We start from the raw sequence: 24,659 nt of genomic DNA on the forward strand, positions 1-24,659 counted from the left end.
CCTCCCTACAGCCTCCTTATTTGTTATTAATTCTTGAATTTTGCTCTCTTGCTGGATGGGTAGCCTGTTGCCTTTCTGCTAGCATAAGCTTCAAAAGCTGCTGAGTTTAGAGTCAGCATTGTTATAAGCATGATGTGTAGGTCCAGAATATTCCTGATTTGGAGTAGCTACTTATATTCATTCTACTTCTGTTTCCCAAAGATCTCCTTTCTCAGGCTACAACTTGGTAGGGCAGAGTTGGGATTCTGACTACTCAGGCCACCAGGGTATCTATTAAATCCTGGATAAGAATCAGAAATTTGAGCTTAGTAAGCTAAAGGGACTGAAAAGAAATGAGATTGAAACACAGGTAGTTTTAAAGGAGGTACATTTATTTGGTGGGTGGGAGTGAGTTGGGGGCTTGTTCATAGATTTAATTTTATATACTTTTCCTATACCCAGTTCTGTCGTGGGTTGGAGGATCAGAGAGGAGTGGGCTGGTGACCTGGGTTCTTGTTCCAGCCACCAGCTGTGTATCTTTGGACTAATCACTTTTCTGGACTCCTTTCTGTTCCTATAAAATTAGGGGCTTGAATTAGATGTGCCATAAGGGCCCTTCTAGCTGCAGCATTCTGTAATACACTTTCTCTTGGGTCCTGTGTACCTTCTGCTTTGTTGCGCATTCCTGTCCCACCCCCGGCCCTGGAAATGGAAACTATGCATGGAAAGGAGGCTAATGAGGGAAGCAGGATGCCACACCATGTCCTCCTGGCCACATTGACTAGGGAGAAGCCTGCTGTCTCCATCTGGTGCTCCACTTGGGGTCAAAATACCTTTCTCACCAGAGATGTCTCTGTGTGTCTCAAGGGAACTCACATTTCCACTCAGTGTACTATTTAACCATAAAGAGAGAAGGGAAGTCTTTAAACACATTGCCAGCGCTGTAAAGTTTAATAAGACATTAGAGTGGAAATGAGGCAAGTGTGCCAAGAGTTGTAGATGGGAGGATATTGAGGGCAGGGAGGGGAAAGACTGTTTCTCATTTTAAGGATAAAAGAAACTGACGATATATCATAGAGAATTGGATAGAATTGGGTACTTTAAAAGGAAAACATTAAACCAATAAGTAAAAATATTCTCTCTCTCTTTAGAGACAGGGACTTACTCTGTTGCCCAGGCTGGAGTACAGTGGCACAAGCATAACTCGCTTTAATTTCAAACTCCTGGGCTTAAGCATTCCTCCTGCCTCATCCTCCCAAGTAGCTGGGACTACATGTGCACACATACCTGGCTGATTTTTATTTTTTGTAGCGATGGGGTGAAAAAAGGGCAAAAAAAATAAAAAATAAAAAAATAAATTATACCTGTGTCTGGTATAACTTTGACTTGCCTTGGACTTTGTCTTGCTTACTTTTGCTTTTGCCTAGGCAGCAGCTAGACAAACGTGCAAAATGTAAAGTTTGCATTTTATAAGCTGCTGAAAGATATCTCTCTTTATATATATCCATTCCCTATGAACTGACAGAAAATACACTTTTAGTCCATCCTTGTGCTTAGTCCCAAAGACAGTGTATTGGCTTTTCTTTGTGTAACACAGATTTATACCAAGTATGTTCAACTTGGGGCTCTTTTCACAATAATCACCTAGATGTAGACATGAGCCCCCACTTTCTACCAAGCTGGGGTACTTTAGTTATTCCAGAAAAAGTGACCACATAGCCAAGAAGGAAGCTAAACTACATTTCTCTGCCCTTGCCTAGATGGACCCTAACTTTATCTAAAATTCTGACATCTCTTGTTATATCCCAATAGAACCAAGTAAAGGCCCACTCAGCTGGCTTAGTTTCTTTTTAATCAAGATATGTTTGTTTGGCCCTGGAGATTTGGTGAGCCTGAGCTGCCACACATATGGCTTCCTCTGAGTTCTTGAATACAATGAACGGGACTAAAGTTGGCTTAAAATAGGAACTGAAGACGACTTGGGGTTAAGTTTTTCTTTTTTAAATGTTATACAAGTGCAGAGCAGTTGGCTGCCATCCCCCTCTCAAACCATCAGCAAAGCTTGACCTTGGCCAAGATTTTGCCTCATCCTCTTGGCATTTCAACATAGAGTTGCGTTTCAGCCGTGGAATGCTTAACCAAAAGCACATGCTATAGTGGTGGTTTCCAAAGAGCAAGTTTTTGCAAAAAGTCCGCATAGTGTTAAAACAACAGCTTTATCTTAACCACCAACCCAACAAACCTCTAAGTGGTGATTCTTTGGCTTATTTGTACACAAGGGCTGGGATTTTTTTTTTTTTTTTTTTTTTTTTGTAGCAATACTTCATTGAAGTGCAGTACAATTAACATAGAACAAAGTGCACAAATCTTAAGAAGACAGCTTGATGAATTTTGACAAATGTGTACACTCATATAACCAGTAAGGACTAGAGTTTTTAATATTACATGAAACATCTGTCCTGATGATGTATATCTTGGGATTGGTAGGTTGTACATTCATCTAGTTGAGCAAATTACTATAAAACAATAAATCCAGGTCAAAATGTGATGAAGATTTGGTGGTCTGAGATCAGGCAGTTTGCCCTTTTTTCACATCTTGTGGATTTGGTTATTGTAAAGCTTCATGATATTTGCTTTTAACAAGTTAATTTTTAAGCAACAGGTAAGGCGGGTATGGTGGCTCTCACCTGTAATCCTAGCACTTTGGGAGGCCAAGGTGGGAGGATCGCTTGAGGTCAGGAGTTTGAGACCAGCCTGATGAACATAGCGAGACTTCGTTGCTACAAAAAATGGAAAAATTAGCCAGGTGTAGTGGTGCACACCTGTAGTCCCAGCTACTTGGGAGGCTGAAGCAGGAGGATCACTGGAGCCCAAGAGTTCAAGGTTATAGTGAGCTATCATGATGCCATTGCACTCCAGCCTCGGGGACAGAGCGAGACGTTGTCTCAAATAAAATAAAATAAATAAAATGGTAATATGTGCATGTAGGACAACTTTTTAAAAAAACATACAATAAAAGGGAAATCTCCCTAGGCATTTCCCTCCTTGAAGATAACTAGTATTATTATTACTTGTGCATTGTGTATCCTTCAGAGAGATTGTATGTGTGTGTGGTTTTGTTTTGTTTTTTAAGTCCCAGGTTTCTTCTTTGGTTGTTAATCAAGCATATGTTTCTCCACCCCTTCTCCTTATACTCTAGGTTCCAGTCTAGGGCGCTTATGCAGAAACTCTTTGGATCCCACAGCCTCAGCAGGACTACTACTGTTTGTCTTTACTGTAAAATTTACCCTCTCTATCTGTCAGCTGACTCAAAAGTTCATCTTTCTTACAGGATTAGCCATGAGTTGATAATTGTTGAAGCTGGGTTTATTATATTAGGCTCTCTACTGTTTTATATATATTTGAAATTTTCCATTAAAACTGTTTTTTAAAAATTTAGATTACTTTAGCAGTAGCTCCTGCAATACAACCATCTGCTTAAATCTTTTGTTTGTTTTAAAGTAATGCGTAATTGCAACCTAAAGGCAAATTGTAGGTGAATCTCTAGACGCAGCTCCCTGCACTGCCGTCCAAATCAGACATTCAAAATTCCAAATTTACAAACATGAACAGGGATGATTATTCACCTTCACAAGCCATCCTTTGCTTTAAACTTAGGATTGCCCTCAAATTTATTTTGAAAAGCCAACTTCTCTGGTACACGGTTTTTCGGGAATATAAATCTCATGCGGAGTTGAGGGCTTATTAAGCAGTATTTTATATAACTCATGGGCTCAAGAGCCGGGGAAGGAAGGACCTCTCATCCCCAGTGCTCTCCGTGGGAGAGGAAACAGAACTTGCATAGATGGCTTTCCTAGCCTTATAGCGTACTTTCTCTGGGGTGGGTGGATAAGGAGTCAGTTCTCCAGATCAGAGCTTCCCAAAGATACATAGTCCAGGAAAAGGAGTTAGGCTCTTGGTGTTTTTGAGTTCAAGTCCCATCTGGTTTCCCTAGGGCCATTTTATCCTTGCTGCCCTTCATGCTCGCTTCTTTGTCTTGCTGTGGTCTAACCGCCCGTGGCTTCTCAATCGTGAAGCATATTCCCACCAGTCAGGGGGCTCCATTTGAGCACCCCCTTAGAGCAACTGTCACATTGGAGCAGCATCTGCTTTCTGACAAGCTTGAAGACAGGATGAAGGAAGTCATCGAGTCTTTCCCAGTGGGAGTGGCTACCACAAGCAGCCTTTGGGACTGTGTGCAATAGGCCAGGAGTTTAGTGGCCTGGAGGGTTGGGGGAGGAGAGATAGAAGCCAAGGTCGGTCAAGAAGGGGCAGGGACCTTCATGGTCTCAGGCATATGGTCCACGCAGGGTCCTAATGCTGGAATGGTTCCCTCAGCCTTTGGCTCCAGCCTTTTCTGGGCAGAGAAACAGAAGGAGGCAAAATGCCTGGTGTGTTTTAAATAGATTCCGCTTGCTGCAGCCAATAAGCCCAACAGTTTAGAAGGTGAGTGACCCTTCCCGAGAGATTTATATTGCACCATTTTTCTTGCCTCCAGCCCCTTGAGTACTGACCACCCTGACCCTCTACCCTCCTCCTCTCTGCCCTAACTCCACAAAGGTTAGTGTCCTCTTGCTAGTCTCTAGATGGTTCTCTTCAGGCCTTTCTAGTTTTAATGTTTATTACACTTTTCACTCTCTGCCTTTTCTTTCCCTGAAGCTGTTTTTCCTCATGCTCTGTATCTTTTCATCTCTTGGAATCTGTGTCCGCTCCCCCAAATGCACATCTCCATCTGCTGCTGCTTGTCGGACTCTGTCGGGCCTTCTCAATTGTCCTCTTGCCCTCACCTCCCCATGACCCCCTAGGGGACAGCCTAACCCCACCTGGACCTGTGTGCAGTTGGGGAGGCAGGAGAAGCTGCTCATTGCAGCGCTGGAACCTGGGTCTGGCAATCTGAGGTCAGTAGTCAGTGCTCCAGCACAGCCAGATTGAGTGTGGGAAGCACATGGAGCCACGTTCAGAAGGGGTCCTCAAGCAGAGAAAGCCTTAGGACTTCAGAGACCAAACTGGCTTGTTCCCACTCTATCCACAGAGACCACTTACAAGACCTAAGAGTCATTTCACTTTAATTTTGATCTCTGGATTCCCAGTAAGAGGAAGGAAATGAATCTTTTTTATTTACTAGTGAGAGATTGATTGTATTGGTCCCAGAAAGAGATAGGGTATGGGGAATGTGCATGGACGGTGGGAACTTATTTTGAGCTATCTCAGTTGTGGGGCAGACGATAGCTCCAGACCAGGAAATGGACCTCAGCAATGGCAGCTGTTTCTTGGCAGTGTGGCACTGCCATCAGTAAGCCAAAGGAGGGGGAATCAGAGAACTCTGAGGAGGGGTAGAGGGAAGTATGGGACAGAGAAGTGATGGGCCAGTACCTGTCCAAGATTATAATCAGAAAAAGAGGCAGAAGAGGAAGGCCAGGTGGAGGCTAGATGTCATGCGGGACAGCTGATGAGGAGCTGGCCCTGGGGCGTGGGACCCTGCCAGAGATGCTGCAGCCCAGCTCTGCCAAGTATAAGCAAGCAGTGTGGGGTGAGGCCAGCAGAAAAGGTCTCTTTGAAGACCCTTTCTCCCCACTCATTTCTAGCCCTTTTATTCTTTTTTCTCTTATGTTCCTATCCTCATGTTATATTAGCAGCAGAAAACAAACCAAAAAAGGCATTCTGCCTTTGAAAGGGAATGGCACGGTCTGGAGAATTTAAGGCTGGATGAACTTCCCCCTTTGCAGAATTCTTAGATCCCTTTGCCCAGCTGGTTGCTGGAGTTATGAGAGCCAGAGCCTTACTGGAGCACCCTGAATGGAGTCCCTGTACGGCTTGACAGCCCGGAAGAGTGCCAGTGGCAAGCATAGCCAGCAACGGGTGTGCACCCACAGACCCCCTCCAGGCCCACGGGGCAGCCAGGGGAGCAGGGCAGTCAGCCAGCCCAGCTGGGGAGGGGGGTTTGCCTTAGGCAGGGCCTGGTTTGAAGGCAGTTTCCAATGTCTGACCCCAGCCCATCACTGGGCCCCTCTTCCGCTAGGCCCTGAGGTGCAGAGAGGCCTGTGATAGAAGACAGGGAAAGGAGAACTTTTCTCTTGCTGGAAAAAAATTTTAGGTACAGACGTAATAAATGCATGTGGCAAAAAAATTCAAAAGGTGCAAAGGATATCCAATGAAAGCCTCCCACTCCTGTTCTCCTCCGGTTCCCCTCCTGGGAGGCATCCCCGGATGTGCCAGTTTCTTGTACATTCTGCCAGTTTCTCTTTAGGTCTGCTGTAATCTGGAAGTTTTCAGATTCTTGATCAAGTGGACTATTTTAAGTTGCTTGGATGTATGTGTGTGTGTAATATGTGTGTGGGGATCAAATGATAATAAAGAAGATTGTATCCCAGTTTTTTGCCGATAATTCTTGCTGGGGCAGGGAATGGTTTAAAACATTAAAATAAGTAAATAGAATCCTAAAATGCTAGCACCAGAAAGCACCTTCCAAGTATTTTGTACCAAACCCCTCATTTTAAACATGAGAAAGAGGCCCAGATAAGTGACTTTTCCAGGGTCACCATGGTAGCTGATGGCATACCTGGGACTAAAACCCAGGCTTCCTATCTCCCAATTATCCCAGTTCCCCAAGAACATACCGACTGCTCCATCTTTAGGTAGTGGCCTTTTTAAGATATGTTATTCAGAGGTGAAAGAAAAAACAAATGATTACACATAGACCTAGAAATTTCCTCCAATGGACACAAATATGGGACAATAAATCAGTAATCCCAGGAAGAACATGAAGTCAAATTCCAACTGAAAATAGAGCACACGCACACACCCACCCACACGCAGGCATTGGCAGAAGACAGACAATGACAGCCGGCAAAGTCTTTTGTCTATCTGGCCTGCTGGGCTCCAGGCTGAGATTCAGGGGCCAGGCTGAGGTGGTGAAGGGCAGCACAGTGCCACCCCTCTGCTGAAGAACATGCAGCCCTCCAGCCTACTGTCACTGGTATTTTCTTGTTGGGCAGCAGGGAGAAATGTCAACCTAGACTGACCTAAGGACAACCTGGGTGACGTGGGGGCAGGGCTGCCAAGGGAAGAGAGGAAGATGTGCCTGGCCATGCCACCACGGAGCTCTGCCACCACTGGCTCCATGAGCACTGGCAGACAGCCCCAGCTGTTTCCTACCACCTACCAGGAGGAAACTCCCCAAGATTTATATGCTGATAAAATGGCAGGATGATTTTTTAAAATTCTCCCCGTTTTGGCATCAGCTCCAGACACTGTGAACAATTTCAGTGTCCAAGCCAGATTGATGAGCCTTTAGAGGATGGCTTCAGTGAGAGGGGACATGTATGACTGTAAACACTGGCTGTAAAAACCCTCAATTTCTTTGAAATGGTAAATTTCCAGGCAATGTGGATCTGACGTTACACGCCTCCTGCATTAACAGCTTCTTCTTCCCGTTCAATTATTTTGACTAGTAAGGGAGTAGAAATTACACTTCAGAATATATCGATGGATATTTTCAGCCTTGCTGAGAGCTTCAAAATATATAGCAATCCTGGGAACATTGCTTTAATTTCTACTTCCCACTTTCAACAGGGAAAATGGAGGTTTCAATTATAGGCACCAAGAGACTGAAGGAAATGCAAGGCCAGTACTATGGGTCTCTTTCCAACTCAAATTCTCTCTGGTCTTCTTGCGTGGCCTCTTTGATACTGAGCCAAATTTTGCTCAAGCCCTAGGTCTGGAGGTCCATCCTGATGTGTACCAGATGGTGAGGACCTTGATAAAGAAATGAGTATTCCTTAAGAGACTGGGCCGGATGATTTTGTCAAGGCATCTGACAGAGGCAGAAAAAAAATGTCCATTCTCTGTATCTTCACCTTCACACGAGGTGTCCAGCAGCCTTTCCCCCAGGCCTAGGTGCTGGGTACATGGGCAGACACCCAGCAACGTATTTGCCCCCCTTGTGTTTCTAGTTTTCTCATCTCTAGCTGACTGGCCCCATCCACTCCACTTCTGAGCTCCAGACCTGGCTTTATGGATGCCTTCCTGACCACAGAGAACTCAAATTCAGTTGAACATGCCTCCTCTGCCTCCTGTATTCCCCATTTTAGTTAATGGTTACCTTACACCAAAGCACTTGTCTCCTGAGCACGAAAGTTACATTATTCTCAAATCCCTTCTCTCACATCCACCTAATCACCAAATCCTCCCCTCCTTCTCTCCTGTTCAGTGTTGCTGCCTTGGCCCAGACCTCAGCATTGCTCACCTGGACGACTGCAGTATTATTGAGGTTCCCTGCCACTCATCATCAGCCTCCCTACTAAAATTTAAAACTGATCATGTCACTCTCTGTTTTAAAATTCTTGGCTTAGCAGAGTAAGTCCAAATTTCTTCCAGAGGCATAGAAGGCATCTGTTAACTGGTCTGTGCCTACCCCTCTAACCTCATCACCATCACCAGCCCTAACCTACACCACCCCCCTGCCCACACACACACTAAGCCACTCACCATTTCCGTGCTGTCATGCACTTACACATCTCAGCCACCTTTGTTGGCCCCTCTTCCCAGAGTGCCCTTCCAGGTCTCACCCACCTGCTCATACTTTAAGGCTCAGCTCTCAAATGACTTCTAACTTGTGAAGATGCCCCCTCTGTGCTTCCGTAGAGCTCTATCTTCTTGTAATTATTTATGCATATTTCCCCATCATCAGTTACTAGACTCCTCCAGGCTGGGACCAGGTTTTGTTAATTTTTGTATCCTCACTACCTAGAAGTGCCTGGCAGTAGGTATTCTAGGTAGGTATTCAAGAAGGAAAGGTAAGGAAGGGACTAGAAATACCACCCCAGTGGGCACACAGGCTCTGGCTTTACAGTCTGAGTGGGCTCGATGGCATTTTCATGGGACAGAATGGGTAGCAGCAGCAGCCTGCCGCCCTTGATACTCATTCATTCATCTACTCTGCACAGATATTTAGCGAGTGCTGCCAAGATGCCCAGCGCTGTGCTGGAAACTCATAACACACAAAAGAAGCCTGCCAGGCCCTGCTCACAGGAGCTCCCATTCAAGGGGGAGAGACAGGCATGTGTAGGCACTCACTGGCCTGGCGTCTTGGCGGGCCGTCTGCTCTGTTCTGAGGACCTTCGCCACTCAGCTCTGCAGAGGCTGTGAGAAGGAGCAGGGATGTAGGAGAAGGTGGTGGACCTGGGAAGGTTAGAGAGGCCTTTGAAAGGGCTCTACCTCTGGGAACAATTCTGCTGACCAGTTGGCTTCACTCATGCCTTTCTCCTCTGTATGAATTCCCTGCTGTTAATAAAAGGCATTTGACACATTTCTAATTAGCCCACAGCCTCTGCAATCCTATTATTCCCAAATGTAACACCTGGGACATTTCATGATTGGCAATAACATTTGTGGTTCCTGCAGTTGTCCATCAGAATTGGGGTCGTTCCTTCTCTGACTTCTGATGGGACCACAAAGGACTTTTTCACCCCCTCATCCTGGGGCAGTGGGGTTTGGCTCTGGCTCCGTGATTTGGGGAGGGGGTCGCTGCTCTGAAGGAAGCACTGTTAGAAGACTCACCACACTGGCCCACCCTGACCCTAGATGAGTAGCTCCCTTTCTCTGGGTTCTCATCCTGCAGGCATCTCTCAGGTGCTTGACTTAAGAGAGAAGTGCATGTTTCACAGAGCTACGCTGCCTTTTCTCCTTCCTCCCTCTTTCTCTTCTCCCTTCCTTCCATCAACAAATACCTAATGAGCATGTACTATCTGCCACTACTAAAGCACTGTTCTGAGCACTGGGAAACAGTGATGAACAAAACATAAAAGAACTCCTGCCCTCACAGAGCTTACACTCCAGTGGTAGAAACTAATAAATAAAAGTCCAGGTTATCAGACAAACTGGAGGAGGAGGATTGATAATAAGACAACTGCAAGTTCCTTTCAAAGAGCCAGGACCTATCCTCCATCTATAATGGTTTATAGAAACTCACCTTAATAAATATCTTTTCCTTAGAGACAATTGGTGCATTGAGTGCGGTCAGCTGGCAGTGGGTGCATGTGCCCTGCAGTCATCAGGCTCTTCATTTGTGAAATGAGGATGGTCAAGCCTTCCTCACAGGGTCGTGTACTGGCACAGTGCCTGTGACGCAGTAACATGTATTTTCTTCACCATCCCTGCCTTCTTTCCTGCTTAGAACAGAGGTGGGTGGGGGCAGGAGTCCAGTGAGGTCCCTTCACCTACCTTCTGGGCCCCTGCTGCAGCTGCAGACAGGGCAAGAGGCTTCTGAGCTCACCCAGGGTCTCAAGGGTAATGGGCATAGAGAGGCTAGGGCCTGTCTCTGTGCCTATCTCCTGCCTTGCTTCCAGCCCACTCAGCAGAGGCTCTGGAAGAGGCAGCCACCCACTTGTGGGGCGGGAACAATCTATTCTTCTTGGACCTTAGGCATGGCTGGAGAGGCTCACCTGGGGTCTGTTCTTGGCAGCAATGGTGAGCAGTCCTCTGCGTGTACCCTGGGCAGGCCCTCCAGGAGTCCCCTCTCACCCCTAGCAGGCAGCAGCAGTACCTCTGGGAGTGGCCTCCAGGAGACTGGAGTGGTGACCAGGCACTGGACTTCACATGCATTATTTCATCCTATCTTTCCCAACAATGCTGCAAATTAAAGGCTGTTGACACCTCATTTTACATTTGAGGAAACTGAGGTTAAGAATTTGCCCAAGCCAATCTCCTAATATGTGACAGAATCGTCATTGGAATTCAGGTTGTCCAACTCCAGAGCCAGGGCTTTACACTGAGCCATTCCCGTTCTCCTCTCTGTTATCTGCTCCCTCCAAATCCCTACACCAAATGCACTGGGGCGGAGAGCTCCCTGGGGCCTCTGGGAGCCTCAGAGGCACCTGGCACTTTACCTTGTGTGCTGGCTTTGACAGCTCTGAAGAGAAGGTAAACTGTGCCTAAGACAAATGCTTAAAGGGAGAAAATGTCAAAGGAACTAGGAGTCCAAAATGGCACAGTGGAGGGACCCTGGAGCACATCTCTTCATATCCCTCCTTTTACAGAGGAGAAAACAGAGGCCATGAGGGGAAACAAGGTCCCTCATACAGAACTTGTGAACACCTGAGGACTGCCCAGCAGCCTCAGAAGCCCTGCACCAGTGCCCAGACACGGTCATTGAAGATGGCACGGGACTCAGCCCAGCTCCACGCTTACCTCATGTAGGACTCCAGGCAAGGTGAGTAGCCTCAATATGTCCTCATCTGCAGCTGGGGATGATAATCCTTAGCTCAGGGTTGTGGGAGCTTTAGCGACAGTATATGTGAAATGCTGGCCCAGCGGCTGGCACCTATAGGTCTGAGTAAACTATAGCTATTATGATTACTCTTGTTGTCTTCAAAGTTCAAGCAATGTGAGGAAACAGGAAGTCTCTTAGGTGTTGCTTTGATTCTACGGTTCTTCTGGAATCCATTCCTAGGACCAGAGAGGAAACCACATTCACTGTCATCCCTGATCATTGATGTCTGTCTCAGGGAGGGCCAGGCTCAGGTCTGTGTTCATCTGGGATTAGAATCTGGAGGAAAGACCATAGACTGCAGCCGAGGTGGCAGCTCCTAGTCCACAGCTCTGCCAGAGTGCTTGTGGCTTGAGGCATCACTCAACCTCTGTCTCCATCAAATTTTTGTCAGTCAGATGAGCATGGTAATTATCTGCCCTCTTACCCCACCCCCATCCCCAGGGAAGTGCCCATCTAAGGGAGGGCTGGTTGTGAAGTCTAACACCTTCTCCAAAGGCTACACTCCTGTGGGATTTTCCTGGTGGTGGTGGTGGTGGTGGTAGGCGAGGGGAAGGAATCCTTCTTTTAGGGACAGAGCTACCAGGGAGTGACAATGTGGTGCAGATGTGTAGCATCCTTACCACTGAGCCCTGGTGAGTAAGTGGCGAGACTTGTAGAAACCTTGCCAAACTCTAGCTCCTCCCTCCTTCCTTTTGGAGTCCCCAGAAACCTACCAGCCTGATTTCAGCTTGGCACAGTCCAGCTTCATCCCCCACACCGGGGTGTGGGTTTGGAGCCTCTCATCAGGAGTTGATGTGATGTCTTCACATCCCACATCCTTTCACCTGGCTCTTTTAAGACCAAAAACAACTAGATATGCATAGACCAGTCTGGGCTGAGGGGAACAGCCTATGGCAATAGGGCTATTCCCCGAGTCTTTCACCTGGCTGGCTTTGATCTCCTGAGAGCCCATGTGAAAATGGGGACACCAGGAGGGTAGTTCCCTTACATTTTCTTGGTTGAGCTGAGGTGCCTGTGGAGCCTGACTCCTAAGGAGCAAGGTCTTCCCTGGCGTCGCACAGATGACATGACCACTGGATCTGCCCCATGATTCCTGTGGAAACTAGGCAGTGGCTTGACAGTGGTTTTCTCCATCTATGCAAATGAGCCACGGCCCCTAGTGCAGTCTGGGTAAACTCCCAGGCAAGAGAAGCCTGAGAGAGGCAAGGCTGGCCTGCGGTTCCAGTGCCGGCATCTCCATACCTTTGCCCCTCTATTGTTTGTGACTGCCACACAGTTCATGCCTCAAACACCCTGCTACTCTTGTAGACCCTTTGTGAGACCCTTTTTTTGTGCATTCTCTTGTTTTTAGGGTCACATTCCCGGTTGGGCCATTTTTGGACTTGTCTAAGGGTCCTTATGATTAGTCTGCTGAGCGAGGGTATCATAGTTGCAGTGATGACCCTGGGCTTTCTGTAGCAAAAAGTCAACTAGGGTTTCTTTACCTCACTTCTACAGAAATGTATCGAGCATCTATTATGTGTGTGGTTCAGTCCCAAGTGCTGGAGAAACGGATAAACACCACCTTATTTCACTTCTGTGCCTCAGGGTGGTGCTGACAGGGTAGTTGGGGGAGGGCATGATGCTGTGACCTCAGTTTGCCTGATTCCCCAGGCGACTCATTTGGAGGGCTGACCCTATCTGGGTCTTAAAGGAGCCGAGGTGTCCAGCAGCACTAACAGGAAGCAAACTCCCTGCCAACTCTGCCCCTGGCATTCAAGGACCTCCTAAGTGCAGACTCACCCAGCCTGGGCAACCTCAACTCTCACCAAATCCTTCCCAGCATCCTGGACCCCCAGCAATGCCTGGCAGCTCTCTCCCTTGAACACATCGAGTACTTCCATCAGCTGGACCTTCCCATGAGCTAGTCATGCAGTCCCCAACCTCCCCTCCCTTCCCTCTTCCCTGCCTCTTAAGGATTTATCCAGAGGATTTATCCACCTTCTCTGAGACACCTTCCCAGAGACCACCTTGCATGAAGTATTTTTTTCTCTATGATCCTTACTTTGTTGTTATTTCACCTAAAACTAATCTAGCCCAGCTTGCCTTCTGCCTAGAGTGAGAGTGGTTCACACCTGATTCTCAATGCCTCCAGGGCTGGGGCGGAATCTCAAGGATGTTTGTGTCCTCAGCTCTTACCACCACGTTTTGCTCTTTGTCAAAAAGTGTCAGATGGGGAGATGGCTTCTAGACTGGGCTCTGCCCACTAATTAACCCTGTGGCCTCAGGAGAGTCCTCCAGCCTCTCTAGCCTCCCTTCTTTCTGAAGAAATAATGATGATGATACCTCAGGGTTGTCCGGGGTACAATGAGGCGGAGTGGAGGGAAACGTCAAGAAATCTGGGAGCCCCAGGCCAGTGAGAGCTGTGGGGTGGTTGTATCCCGCTTTCTCCTTGCACCGGGTGTGAGGCAGCGTCGCTTCCTCTTCGCTCTCCGGGAATGTCAAGTGCACCAGTTTCCAATCCCTCCTTGGGGCGGGCTCTGGGGCAGCTCGGAATCCTAGGCTGCGGAGGATTCCAGTGCAAACTCAGGACTCTCTTTCCTAACCAGCCGTCGCTTCCCAAGGACTCGCGGAACACACCTTGAACCCCGCGCCAAAGCGCGGTTCAGAGCGCAGCCCGGAACTGCAGCTCCGCGGCGCGGGCCCAGGTCGGGGGTCGCGCATCTCCAGTCGGTGACTCAGGGCCGCCCGGTCTGGGAGTGGGTGTGGGTAGGCGGGACAGCCGCCCGGGGCAGCCACTGGGCGTTCGGTCACCGAGCGGTGGGAGCCGAGGCTGGCTCTGGCCAGTCGCCATTCCGCCGCGGGCGTCTGTCTCGCCGGGTTCCCGGGCGCGGGAGGAAGGCCCGCGACACTTCCTACCCGGCGCGCTCTTCTCCCGATGCGCAGCGGCGGGGTCTGTTGGCCCGCGGCTGCTGGAGCGCGGGACCGGCTCTGCGCGCGAATGAATGGGCGTCCGGGGGACGCGCGCGCTCGGGGCTGAAGGGCATTAGGACCGTGAGGATCGCTCCGCGCTCCTGTCTCTCCCTATCACCCCCCCCCCACCCCACCTCTCTCCTTTTTCTGCTCTGCAGGACTGAGCAGCCAGGCGGGAGCGAAAACAAACAGCTGGGGCTGCGAGCGCCCCCGCCCAGGCCCCAGGAGCTCGCCGGCCCCGGCCCCCACCCAGGGCGCCCGTCCGCCCACCATGAGGAAGATCCGCGCCAATGCCATCGCCATCCTGACCGTAGCCTGGATCCTGGGCACTTTCTACTACTTATGGCAGGACAACCGAGCCCACGCAGCATCCTCCGGAGGCCGGGGCGCGCAGAGGGCCGGCGGGAGGCCGGAGCAGCTCCGCGAGGACCGCACCATCCCGCTCATTGTGAGTACGCCCCGCGCGCCGGGCGGCCGGCGGAGGAGCAGCGGCGCGCGTCCTGCCCCCGCGCAGCAGCCGAGGGCGCGGGGCCCGGCTAGGGGCTGAGTGCCCGCTGCGCCGGGCCGGCTTTGTATATGTTGGAGCATTCCTGCCCGTTGTTATGGCAACCTTTGCCGGGCCGGTGGGGCCAGGGCGCCCGATGATGGGAGGGTGACAGCGGGTGGGGGCTGGGAGAAAGTGCTGCAAGTTTGGTGGGCCCGGCGTTCGCGCGCGACTGAGAACGTGGCGGCTCTACCGGCACTGCGCCGCCGGGGCCGGGGGCTGGGGGGCTGCTGGCGCCTTGCCCGCCCCGGGAGGCGGCTGGACCTAGAGCGCAGCTAGCCAACGGTGGGAGCCACTAGCAGCTGAGCGCGTAGGTGGCGGTGCTCACCCCCTCTTCAGCCTCCTGGGGGCAAAGGACATCGGGTGGGGGCGTGGGTAGCGAAGGCTCTCTAGGCGCTGTGCCTGGCTTCGCGTCCCCTTTTGAGCTCAGGTCAACTTGAACCAGCTTCTTCTGCACGGACACCCCCCCCCTCCCCCCAGAGTTCTCTGCCTACGCACCCCTACCCCCAACGTTAGGGTCCACTACTACCGTAGGCGGGCTGTGTCCGCGCTCGAGCTTGGCGATTCCGTCGCATGAGGTCAGCCCTGTGACATCTAAGCAAGCAGGGAAACAAAGGCGGTGTGGTTTGGTGGGGGCCTTAACGGAGCTGCTGGGGCCCTTGGCGCTCTGGGGAGCCCCAGACGCCCTGCAGGGGGCGGTCCTGTCACCGCCTTCGGCCGGGCCGGGGTGACAGCTCTGTTGTGGCCAGGCAGAGGCCGGCACCTGTTGAGGTGGGAAGCTCTGGGACCTGCGGAGAGCGCTCTCGGTCGGGCGCATTCTTCCGACGGGGACAGGTGGTGGACAAGAGCCTTGGGCGCCCCCCGGGAAGGACTGCTGCGTGGGGGCGGCCTGGCCCGACAAGGACCAGGAGCAGGAGAGCAAAGAGTGGGGCGGGGGTAAGGAAGTGGGGGAGGGTGGCAATTCCAACGTGGAAAGATCTGGGCCAGGAGGAGGAGGGATGAGGAGCGTCGCAGGGAGGTGCAGGGTCACGAGGGCTGAGGTTTGTGTGGAGTAGAATCCGAGATACTTGTCCAAAGGCAGCTCTGAACCTCAGGAATATGGGGTCACTGGGGAATGCCCTCTCATATTCCCATCCTGCCCCAGATTCCGCGTCCCCTGCAAAGGGACCATTATTTACGGGCTTTACCTGAGGAGACCTGGTGGGGGAGGGGGTGGGTTGTGAGTTTTGTCCTAGATCCCCGTCTGGATGAACTCTCTGGGGGCAAGCTTGATTAGGTGGCGTGTTCCCTTCTGAGCTGTGGGACCTGTTCCTAGGACACTGTTTCCAAAGCACTTGTGGATGGGTGGACAGAAAGACTGATGAGGAAAAGGCTACTGTGCTGAGACCCCAGGGTGTTGAGATCAGGGTGGACGGACAGGTTGGAGCTGGCACTAGCCAAATCAGTAGTGGCCCCCAGGACCCAGGGAGCTTCCACTCCAGGAACACAAGCTGCCCCAGTCTTACTTTTCAAGAGGACCAGCCCTAGTCTCAGGAGAGGTGTGCCTAGAGCTGCACAGGGAAGGCAGGCTGGCTAGATGCTCTGTCCCTCTCTCTGGTGAGGTCATGGGAGGAGGGTGTCAGCTGGAAGGGGAGGAGGAGGCAGGAGGAAACGAGGGAAGAAAGCACAGGGAAACTGTTGCTCACAGCCTCTGCTTCAGAACCTTGAACGCTGGGCTGGGAGTGGTGGCTCACGCCTGTAATCCTAGCACTCTGGGAGGCTGAGGCGGGTGGATCCTTTGAGCTCAGGAGATTGAGACCAGCCTGAGCAAGAGCGAAACCCTGTCTCTACAAAAAAAAAAAAAAAAGTAGAAAGAAATTAGCTGGACAACTAAAAATACATAGAAAAAATTAGCGAGGCATGGTGGTGCATGCCTGTAGTCCCAGCTACTTGGGAGGCTGAGACAGAAGGATTGCCTGAGCCCAGGAGTTTGAGGTTGCTGTGAGCTAGGCTGACGCCACGGCACTCACTCTAGCCTGGGCAACAGAGTGAGACTCTGTCTCAAAAAAAAACAAAACCCTGGACCCTGACCTGGCCCATGCTGGAGAGGTGGCAATTGGAGGTGGTGGGGAGTACCAGTGAACATCCTTTTGCCCTGCCCTATTCCCACAGGGTTTCACTTGCTACAGATGAGAACAGGGCTGAGAACTGGAAGCTAAGTTTGAAGTATGAAGGAGTATCAGGGAAATGCCTGGGAGCCAGGAAGCAAAGGTGCAGGAAGAAAGGGAGGATGGAAGTCCTGGGGAGCCACTTAGGGGCACAGCCAGCTCCCTCTCCGTCTGTAAGTGTTAGTCCTGGATGTCTGTTCCTCCTGCATTGGCCCCCAATCACACATCACCTTTGACACTCACTGCCTTGCATTGTAGTCCCACCTTTGAGTTATTTCACTTCCGTGTGATTCTTAACTGAATGTGAGCTATGCATGTAGGGACTATGCTGCACATCCCCACATTGATGCACAGCAAGACTTCTTGAAGGAGTGAAATAGGATTTTTACCCATTTCTGGGAGCAGTCAATGAATGGTCCAAGCTTCATATCCCCTTCTTCCCAGTTTCAACCTGACTATAAGTAAGGAGGTAGGGAAATGCATATTCAAGCTTCTCCAGGAGTTGAACCCTTTGTTAACTTAAAAGGGGCAGGTGCAGCCAAGGGTTTGCTTTCTCCCTGAACTTTGTGGTAACCACTCACCGTCTCTGCCATTCTGAAACATTTCTCTATTTAGTCAGCCCAGGATGCTACATGTGGATTTTCAGATTCTTAGAGAATGATGTGGCCAGCCCTACTGTCAGAGGCTAGGCAAATTCAGACAAACGTCATCATCACTCCCCTGGGGAATGAGAGAGCTGAGCTGGGAAAGGGAGGGTCTACAGACGAGCCTGGACCAGGAGGCAGCTCTGTTTTCACAATGTCTGGGCTATTCGAAGCCAGCCAAGTTGCTTCTGGACCTTGGAAACGCTTGTTTGGCATTATGGAGTGTCGGCATGGCAACCGTATGGCCAGATTTCTCAGGGAGGTCCTGATTTTTAATATTCTGTCCTGCTGTCGGCCCATGTGTCACAAATTTTGATGTGAAAAATTTGGTTATGGAATCTGTACAAGTAAAGGGAGATACTGATTCTGTCCCTATATGGCTGCTTATGATGCAGCAAGGTTTTTTATTTTTCCATGCTGTACTTTATGGGCAAGACAGTGGATTTGGTGACATTCCCTTGAATCTACATTGGTGCAGGCCAGCACAGGACAGCAGCCAAAGCAGGAGGCGGAGCAGAAATAACTAGTCTTGAGTCTTCAGGCCTTGAAGTTGGGGAGAACATTTGTGGTGGTTGTGGTTTGGGTTTGGGACTCAGTTTTTCATACTACAGTTCTCTAAAAGACATGGGTGGGAGGCTAAGGTGTTACATGGAATTTGATTTTACATTTTTAAAAAAGACTATCCATTATGGGTATTTTTGGCATAGGTGCACTCATTTATATCAACGGTCTCCTATTTAGAACCAGGAAAGATTTAGGTAAGAGTTTTCCTAAACTGGAGTTTCTTATCCTGAAATTGGGATACTGTTGAGTGACCATAAACAAAATACTTAACATCTCTGGACCTTGGTTATTTTGTGAGTTAAGTTTGGGTTAAATGATTTGCAAGCTTTGATGATTCTTAGATAAGCAGATGACAGCTTCATTTCTAGAAATAAATAAATGGTTTTAAGGGAGTTCTCCTGAAGGGTGCTATGAGGTTTATGCTTATGCAGGGACATGCCCCTACCAGGGGAAGTTCCCATAGTAACCCTTCAGGCCTTGCAAGTAGCAGAAGGGGACACAGATGATGGCTTTTCTAGCACTGTTCTCTGAGAGCAGAAGTTTCAATAAGATCTGAATGAGTTTATATTTTATTTATAATGTGCATTTTGAAGCTGTGGGAATATGATTTGCCTAAATGACAGAAAATGATTTTGTATTTAATCGGTCTGAGTGCCACACACGAGAAAGAGTGGGCAGGGAGAAGCACAAACACCCACAATTCCCTTTGCCAAAATGTTCAGATTTAAAGGGCTTCATTTCCTGTCAATGAGGTCTGTTCCTGGGCCATTTTGAGACCTGCTTGTGGGACATGGGGACAGCCCAGAGGCACCCAAGACTGGTGGGGGCCCTGGAACCCCAAGAGTCACCTTCCTGGAAGGCCAGAGGCCCAGGGGCACAGGATTAATTTTCAAGTGCTGTTCATTCTGACAGGTCCTTATTTCTGTGTTGTAACAGCAGTTCCCCCACCAGCGGCGCCAAGGGCTTTGGGAGCACGGCTTCCTTCTCTGATGGCTGGTTTGTCAGCTCTGTGAGCAGAGGAGCTCTCGGGTCTGGAAATGCCATTTGATGCAGACGTAGAGGGGCACTGGTAGGCAAGGCCAGGCCGAGTTGCCCAGGGGACTGTCTGGCTGTAATGGAAGAAACCGCCTGAGGTCAGAGGGGAGCCTATGGCTGAGCTGTTCATTACAGTTACAAGATTGAAGATTTATACCCTGTCTGCTTCTGGGGGAGACCTTAAGCACCTTCCCCTCGAGCAGTGGGGGCAAGGATACAAGGAAGCTAAACAGACGTAAGACCCAAGTCTTCTGGAAAGGAGCAGGAGAGCCGAGCTTTCACATACAAGTCATATGGGCACTAAATTTGGTTCATTTAACCAGACACTTGCCTGGTACAGTCACAGACTTTGCGGACAGCCCACTCCAAAAATGGTTTCAAGTGCCTTAGTCTCTCCTCTGAATGCTTGTGGGCTTCGATCTGTCCCTGTCTAGCCTCCACAATTGCTGTATACTTTATTATATTTATTTATATAATATTTATTATATTTATTTTTGGCTATGTTGATGGGATACTTGGATGCTGTCTGTTTTGAAAGCTTTACCCCGTTGAATTCCAACAACCTAATGCAATAGGTACCATTATTAGGTCCAGTTAATGTGCGAGTAAACTGAGTCTTACCCATATTGGGACAACGAGGAAGTGCATCTCAAACCAGGTGTTTCTGACACTAACGCCCATGCTCGTGTATTCCTTCCCCTGGAGCATCTTCCAGTTGGGATCCAAGTCCCAGTATCAGTGTGTCTTACCTGTAGCACCTGGGTCAGCACCTTGCTTTGTATTTACTCCATAAACCTTTTTTGGAGAAAAAATGCAGAAGCCATACCAAACAAAATGTTAGCAGTAGGGAAGCAGAATATGGGTAATCCCCCCTTCCATCTTTTGGATTTTTTCCCAATATTTTTTATAATAAGCATCTATTAACATTAAAATGACAAAACCAATAAGGATAATTATTTAAAAAAATATCTGATGCCGGATTAAAGGCCAACCATGGTTTCTCCACACTCTCCGTTGGCAGATAAGCACTCCAGCAAGTAGGGGAGAAAAGAAGACTCACTGTCATGAAATAGGGACCATTTATTGCACAGTAAGAGCCCTGGTGCCCTGGGGAGCAGGGCTGGCCCAACACACCAAGGCCAGGCCGGGGAGGGGGATGACTACAGGAAACCCATAACTGCTGCTGTGCTCTTCCCCACCCTGCTCCTTTGGAGCTGCCAAGCAGGGAGGGAGAGAAGGGCCGAGGCTGCTCAGAAGCAAAGCTGCAAAGTCAGAAACACTGGTCTTCAGCATCTTTCCTGCTCCCCAGGACTGAGGTGCACAAGGTGTGGAGGAGGCTGAAGCCCAGGCCTGCCTGTCTCTCCACACCGTGAATTCCAGGGTGCACCTTGAGCGTGATCTGGCTAGAGACAGTAACGGCCACCCAGAGGACTTTTGTGAACATTTCAGATCAGATGAGAGGGGCAGGCTGGGGGTATTTTGGGAAAGAGAGCCGCATGGAAGAACCTTGTCAATTATACTATGAGACAAGACAAGGGTCAGGCACATTTGAGGAGGCATTGAGGCGAGTCTGCCCTGGTGTAGCCCTTCCACTTTTCTGGACCCGCTAGGAAAAGCTTCACTTTTAGCTTAAGGGGACCTGCTCCTCTTTCCTGCTATTTCATAAAGCGAGACTGGCTTCATGTAGATCAGGTGCAACATTGTCTCAGAGCTCAGAGGTGCATGACATCTCTGAACATGGATTGTGAGACCTGCCATTATGGGATCCTCCTGGCCTCTGGCGGGGTTGGGCAGAATGGCGTGGCCCAGGGCGGAGCAGATGCTGGCTGTCAGGGATATGGGAGTGAGGAGACGGAGAGAGGATTGGAACGAAGGCCCAGCAACCCCACTTCTAGGCTCAGCCCTGTCCCCAAGGGGCTGTGTTTCTTTAGGTGAGTCACTTCTACCCTCTGGGCCTCAATTTCCTCATCTGTCAGATGAGGGTTGAATGATAAGATCTCCAAGGTCCCTCTCAGCTTGAATCATCTTTGACTTTGTTGAACTTCTCCCACAAAAGTAAGGTGCCCCTCAGCCAGGGCTTGAATTAAGCAGAATAAGGCCAGGAGGTGAGGCGTACAAAGACCTGGACCATGTATGTTCATAGTGTTTGAAGCCTTCAAATTCTCATAAGGAGAACTGGCCCTACCTCTACTGCTTCCGCTTTCTCTTCCTTTGAACACTGTCTGGCGGAGCTTTGCAGCTCGCCTCTGCTGCACTAGAAGCCTAGGGTACTTGTGAGTGTGTCTGGGGATGCACACAGACATGTATGCAGAATTGTCTACAGGTGTGTATGTGGGATGTATGTGAAATTTGTGTTGTGTGTCATGCGTGTTGTATGTGGTATGTGTGTGGTATATGTGTGTGTTATGTGGGTATGTGTGTGTGATATGTGGGGTGCGGGTGGATGTATGTGTGTGTGTGGTGTGTGTGTGTGTCGCTGGTGAGGAGGAAGGGACGGTGCTGGTGCCTGAAGAGATTTAAAAGACAAAAGGTAATGAATAGGGCCCTTGTTGAGATATTGGGGTGGGGCAGGACGGGGGAGGACTGTGTCTCTGGAGGGCGAGTTTTGTGTGGGAAGGAGAATTCCTCCACATGGTGGTACCTAATCAAGTCGGCCTTTGTCTCCTTGTCTGGCCCGTAGTGTTCTGTTCAGGTGCTGTTGGGTCTCTGGAAGTGATGTTTTCTGGCAATGCAGGGACTTGGAATTCTTGCCCTTTCCTGTCTTGCACCTCGGGCTGCCCTCCGTACAAGCTGCCCCCAGCTGTGGAAGTGGGCACCGCACAGGGGCAGCCCAGCCTGGCAGGAGCAGGGCCCACGCAGTGTCTTGCAGGCAGGGGATGAAGGGCCAGGGGCCGCTCTGCTCCGGCCCGACTGAGGCTGTGTCCTCTGAGGTCTAGGTGGCTCCCCCAGTGCCCAGGTGATGGGTACGACATGGCTGCATGTGTCCCTGGCAAGCTGCAGGTGCTTTCTCAATTCCACCCCCGTCAGTCATGCCCTTTGAGATGCTGCTTGTCGGATTCAGAGGTTCACACTTTCATCTTCTCACAGCAGCTCTGCCTTTAGTGCCTTTCAACAAACTGCTGGGGAGGGCTTCTGACACTTCAAGGCCTTTCATGTCAAAGGGGGTCTGGCCTTGGGGTGCCACAGCCAGAGGGAATCCATGTTGCCTTCCAAAGTTGCCAGATTGGTGGTCAGTTCTAGGGGGTTCACTTCTGGCGCCTCACATGTCTGTGATCTGATTCTTTTCTTGGAAGCCATCCTTTCCTCTCCTTGTGGGATCTCTCACTGGGGTTGGGAGATGGAGGGCGTGTGGGAGGCTTAGGGTGTTATCCCAAGGATTGGGGTAGAACCCAGCTTCAGGCTCAGGGAAAAAGAACTTGTGATCGATTAGTGATGTCTGCTGTGGTTCTGGTGGCATGAATGGGTGACGTGGTCAGGACTGAGCGTGGCCCTAGTGCACCAACCCAGAGGCCAGATGAAGAAAGGGACCAAGGGGCAGTGCACACACACTGCAGGGACCAGGGGAGGCTACAGAGGCCTTTTGGAGCAGCAAGCCAAAAGGGATTCTCTAGTAGAAAGCAGAGGCTTTCTCTGCCTCTGCCATGGGCATGCTTTATAAAGTCTTGTGCCACCTTCTGCAGGTTTGAAAATGGCAAGGGCCTTCTCCCAAAACACTAAAGGAAATGGCTCATTCCCCGATGTACCCCAAGATTGCCAGCTCCTGTTTTTTTCTACAGCAGAGAACACAGCGTCACCTAAATAGCCCTTCCAGACAAGCAAGATCCCTGAACGACACCTGGGCCGGGGCTCTGGAGAGGCTTGGAGAGGAGTGGGGATGGGCCAGCTCGAGAACTAGGGCAACAGGGAAATGTGAAAGCCAGCACTGGGGCCAAGGGGAGAGCCCAAGAAAGGGCCTGAGCAGAGAATAAAACTGGGTGTGAGGCAGCAGACCTGAGCAATAACATTCAGAGGGGCCAGCCCCTAGGTTCCCCTAAGCCCAAGCAGAGTCACAGGGGCTCCGGTGGGGGGCCAGCAGCTGCCCCTGTGTGGAGAGAGCACAGTCCCCTCGCGCAGGCCAGCCCTGAACTCACCAATAAGGCAGTCGCCAGCCACATGCGGCTATTGAGCACTTCAAATGTGGTTAGTGCAATAGAGGAACTGAATTTTTCATTTTATTTAATGTCCATGGATTTAAATTTTAAAATGACACTCCTTTCGGTTGTGGGAAAACTTTTAGGAGAACTTCGATATGTAGCATCTACATTTTCAACTGTAAATTTTTATGAAGTCTGAATACAGATCAAGTATTTGTGGTGAAAATTTAGTATCTCAATTGGAATGTGTTGTAAGATACACACTGCATTTCAAAGACTTAGAAAAAGAATTAAAATACCTCACTAGTATTTTTATGCGTGTTGAAATGATAATATTTGGATATATTGGGATCAATAACATATATTATTAAAATTAATTTCCCCTGTTTCTTTTCACTTGTTTAATGTGACTACTAGAAATTTTTTTTTTTTTTTGAGACTGAGTCTCGCTCTGTTGCCCGGGCTAGAGTGCCGTGGTGTCAGGCTCACAGCAACCTCAAACTCCTGGGCTCAAGCAATCCTACTGCCTCAGCCTCCTGAGAAGCTGGGACTACAGGCATGTGCCACCATGCCCAGCTAATTTTTTTCTATATGTATTTTTAGCTGTCCAGATCATTTCTTTCTATTTTTAGTAGAGACGGGGTCTCGCTCTTGCTCAGGCTGGAGAAAATTTTAAATTACATACACAGCCTGTCTATTTCCACTGGGCAGTGCTGGTGCTCACATTCATTCACATCCCCTCTCTAAAGTGCCAGGAGGTTGTCCAAGGTAGGTTATACAGTCACGCACTGCATAACAACATTTCTGTCGATGATGGATCACATGTACACCAGTGGTCCCTTAAGGTTATAATGGAACTGAAAGATTCCCATCGCCTAGTGACACTGTAGTCATGTTAACATCAGAACACAATTACTTTAAAAAATAATAAATTTAGTGTAGCCTAAGTGTACAGCATTTATAAAGCCTGCAGTAATGTATAGTGATATCCTAGGCTTTCATATTCACTCACCACTTTCTCACTGACTCACCCAGAGCCACTTCCAGTCCTTCAGGCTCCATTCATGGTAGGTGCCCCACACAGGTGTACCATTTTTTTTTTATCTCTTATGCTGTATTTTTACTGTACCTTTTCTATGTTTAGATACATTTAGATACACAGATACTTACCACTGTGTTACAGTTGCCTACAGTATTCGTATGGTAACGTGCTGTACAGGTTTGTAGCCTAGGAGCAACAGGCTGTACCATACAGCCTAAGAGTGTGGTAGGCTGGTAAATGCGCGCTATGATGTTCGCACAGTGACAAACGTGCCTACGGACACATTTCTTAGGGTGGATCCCCGTTGTTAA

The 24,659-nt window shown here is 49.5% G+C and overlaps 1 protein-coding gene across 1 annotated transcript in view; it reads left to right on the forward strand.

Moving 5' to 3' along the window:
- Positions 1 to 14,510: 14,510 nt before the first annotated feature.
- GALNT16 (polypeptide N-acetylgalactosaminyltransferase 16) overlaps positions 14,511 to 24,659 on the forward strand; it is a 73,270-nt gene continuing 63,121 nt past the window's right edge. Inside the window, exon 1 of the mRNA XM_069465074.1 lies at positions 14,511 to 14,687. Within this exon, the coding sequence (XP_069321175.1) occupies positions 14,511 to 14,687 (177 nt within the window). The remainder of the gene's footprint in view (positions 14,688 to 24,659) is intronic.

Source organism: Eulemur rufifrons, chromosome 2 (genome assembly GCF_041146395.1).
Source record: "Eulemur rufifrons isolate Redbay chromosome 2, OSU_ERuf_1, whole genome shotgun sequence".
Classification (NCBI taxonomy): Eukaryota; Metazoa; Chordata; class Mammalia; order Primates; family Lemuridae; genus Eulemur; species Eulemur rufifrons.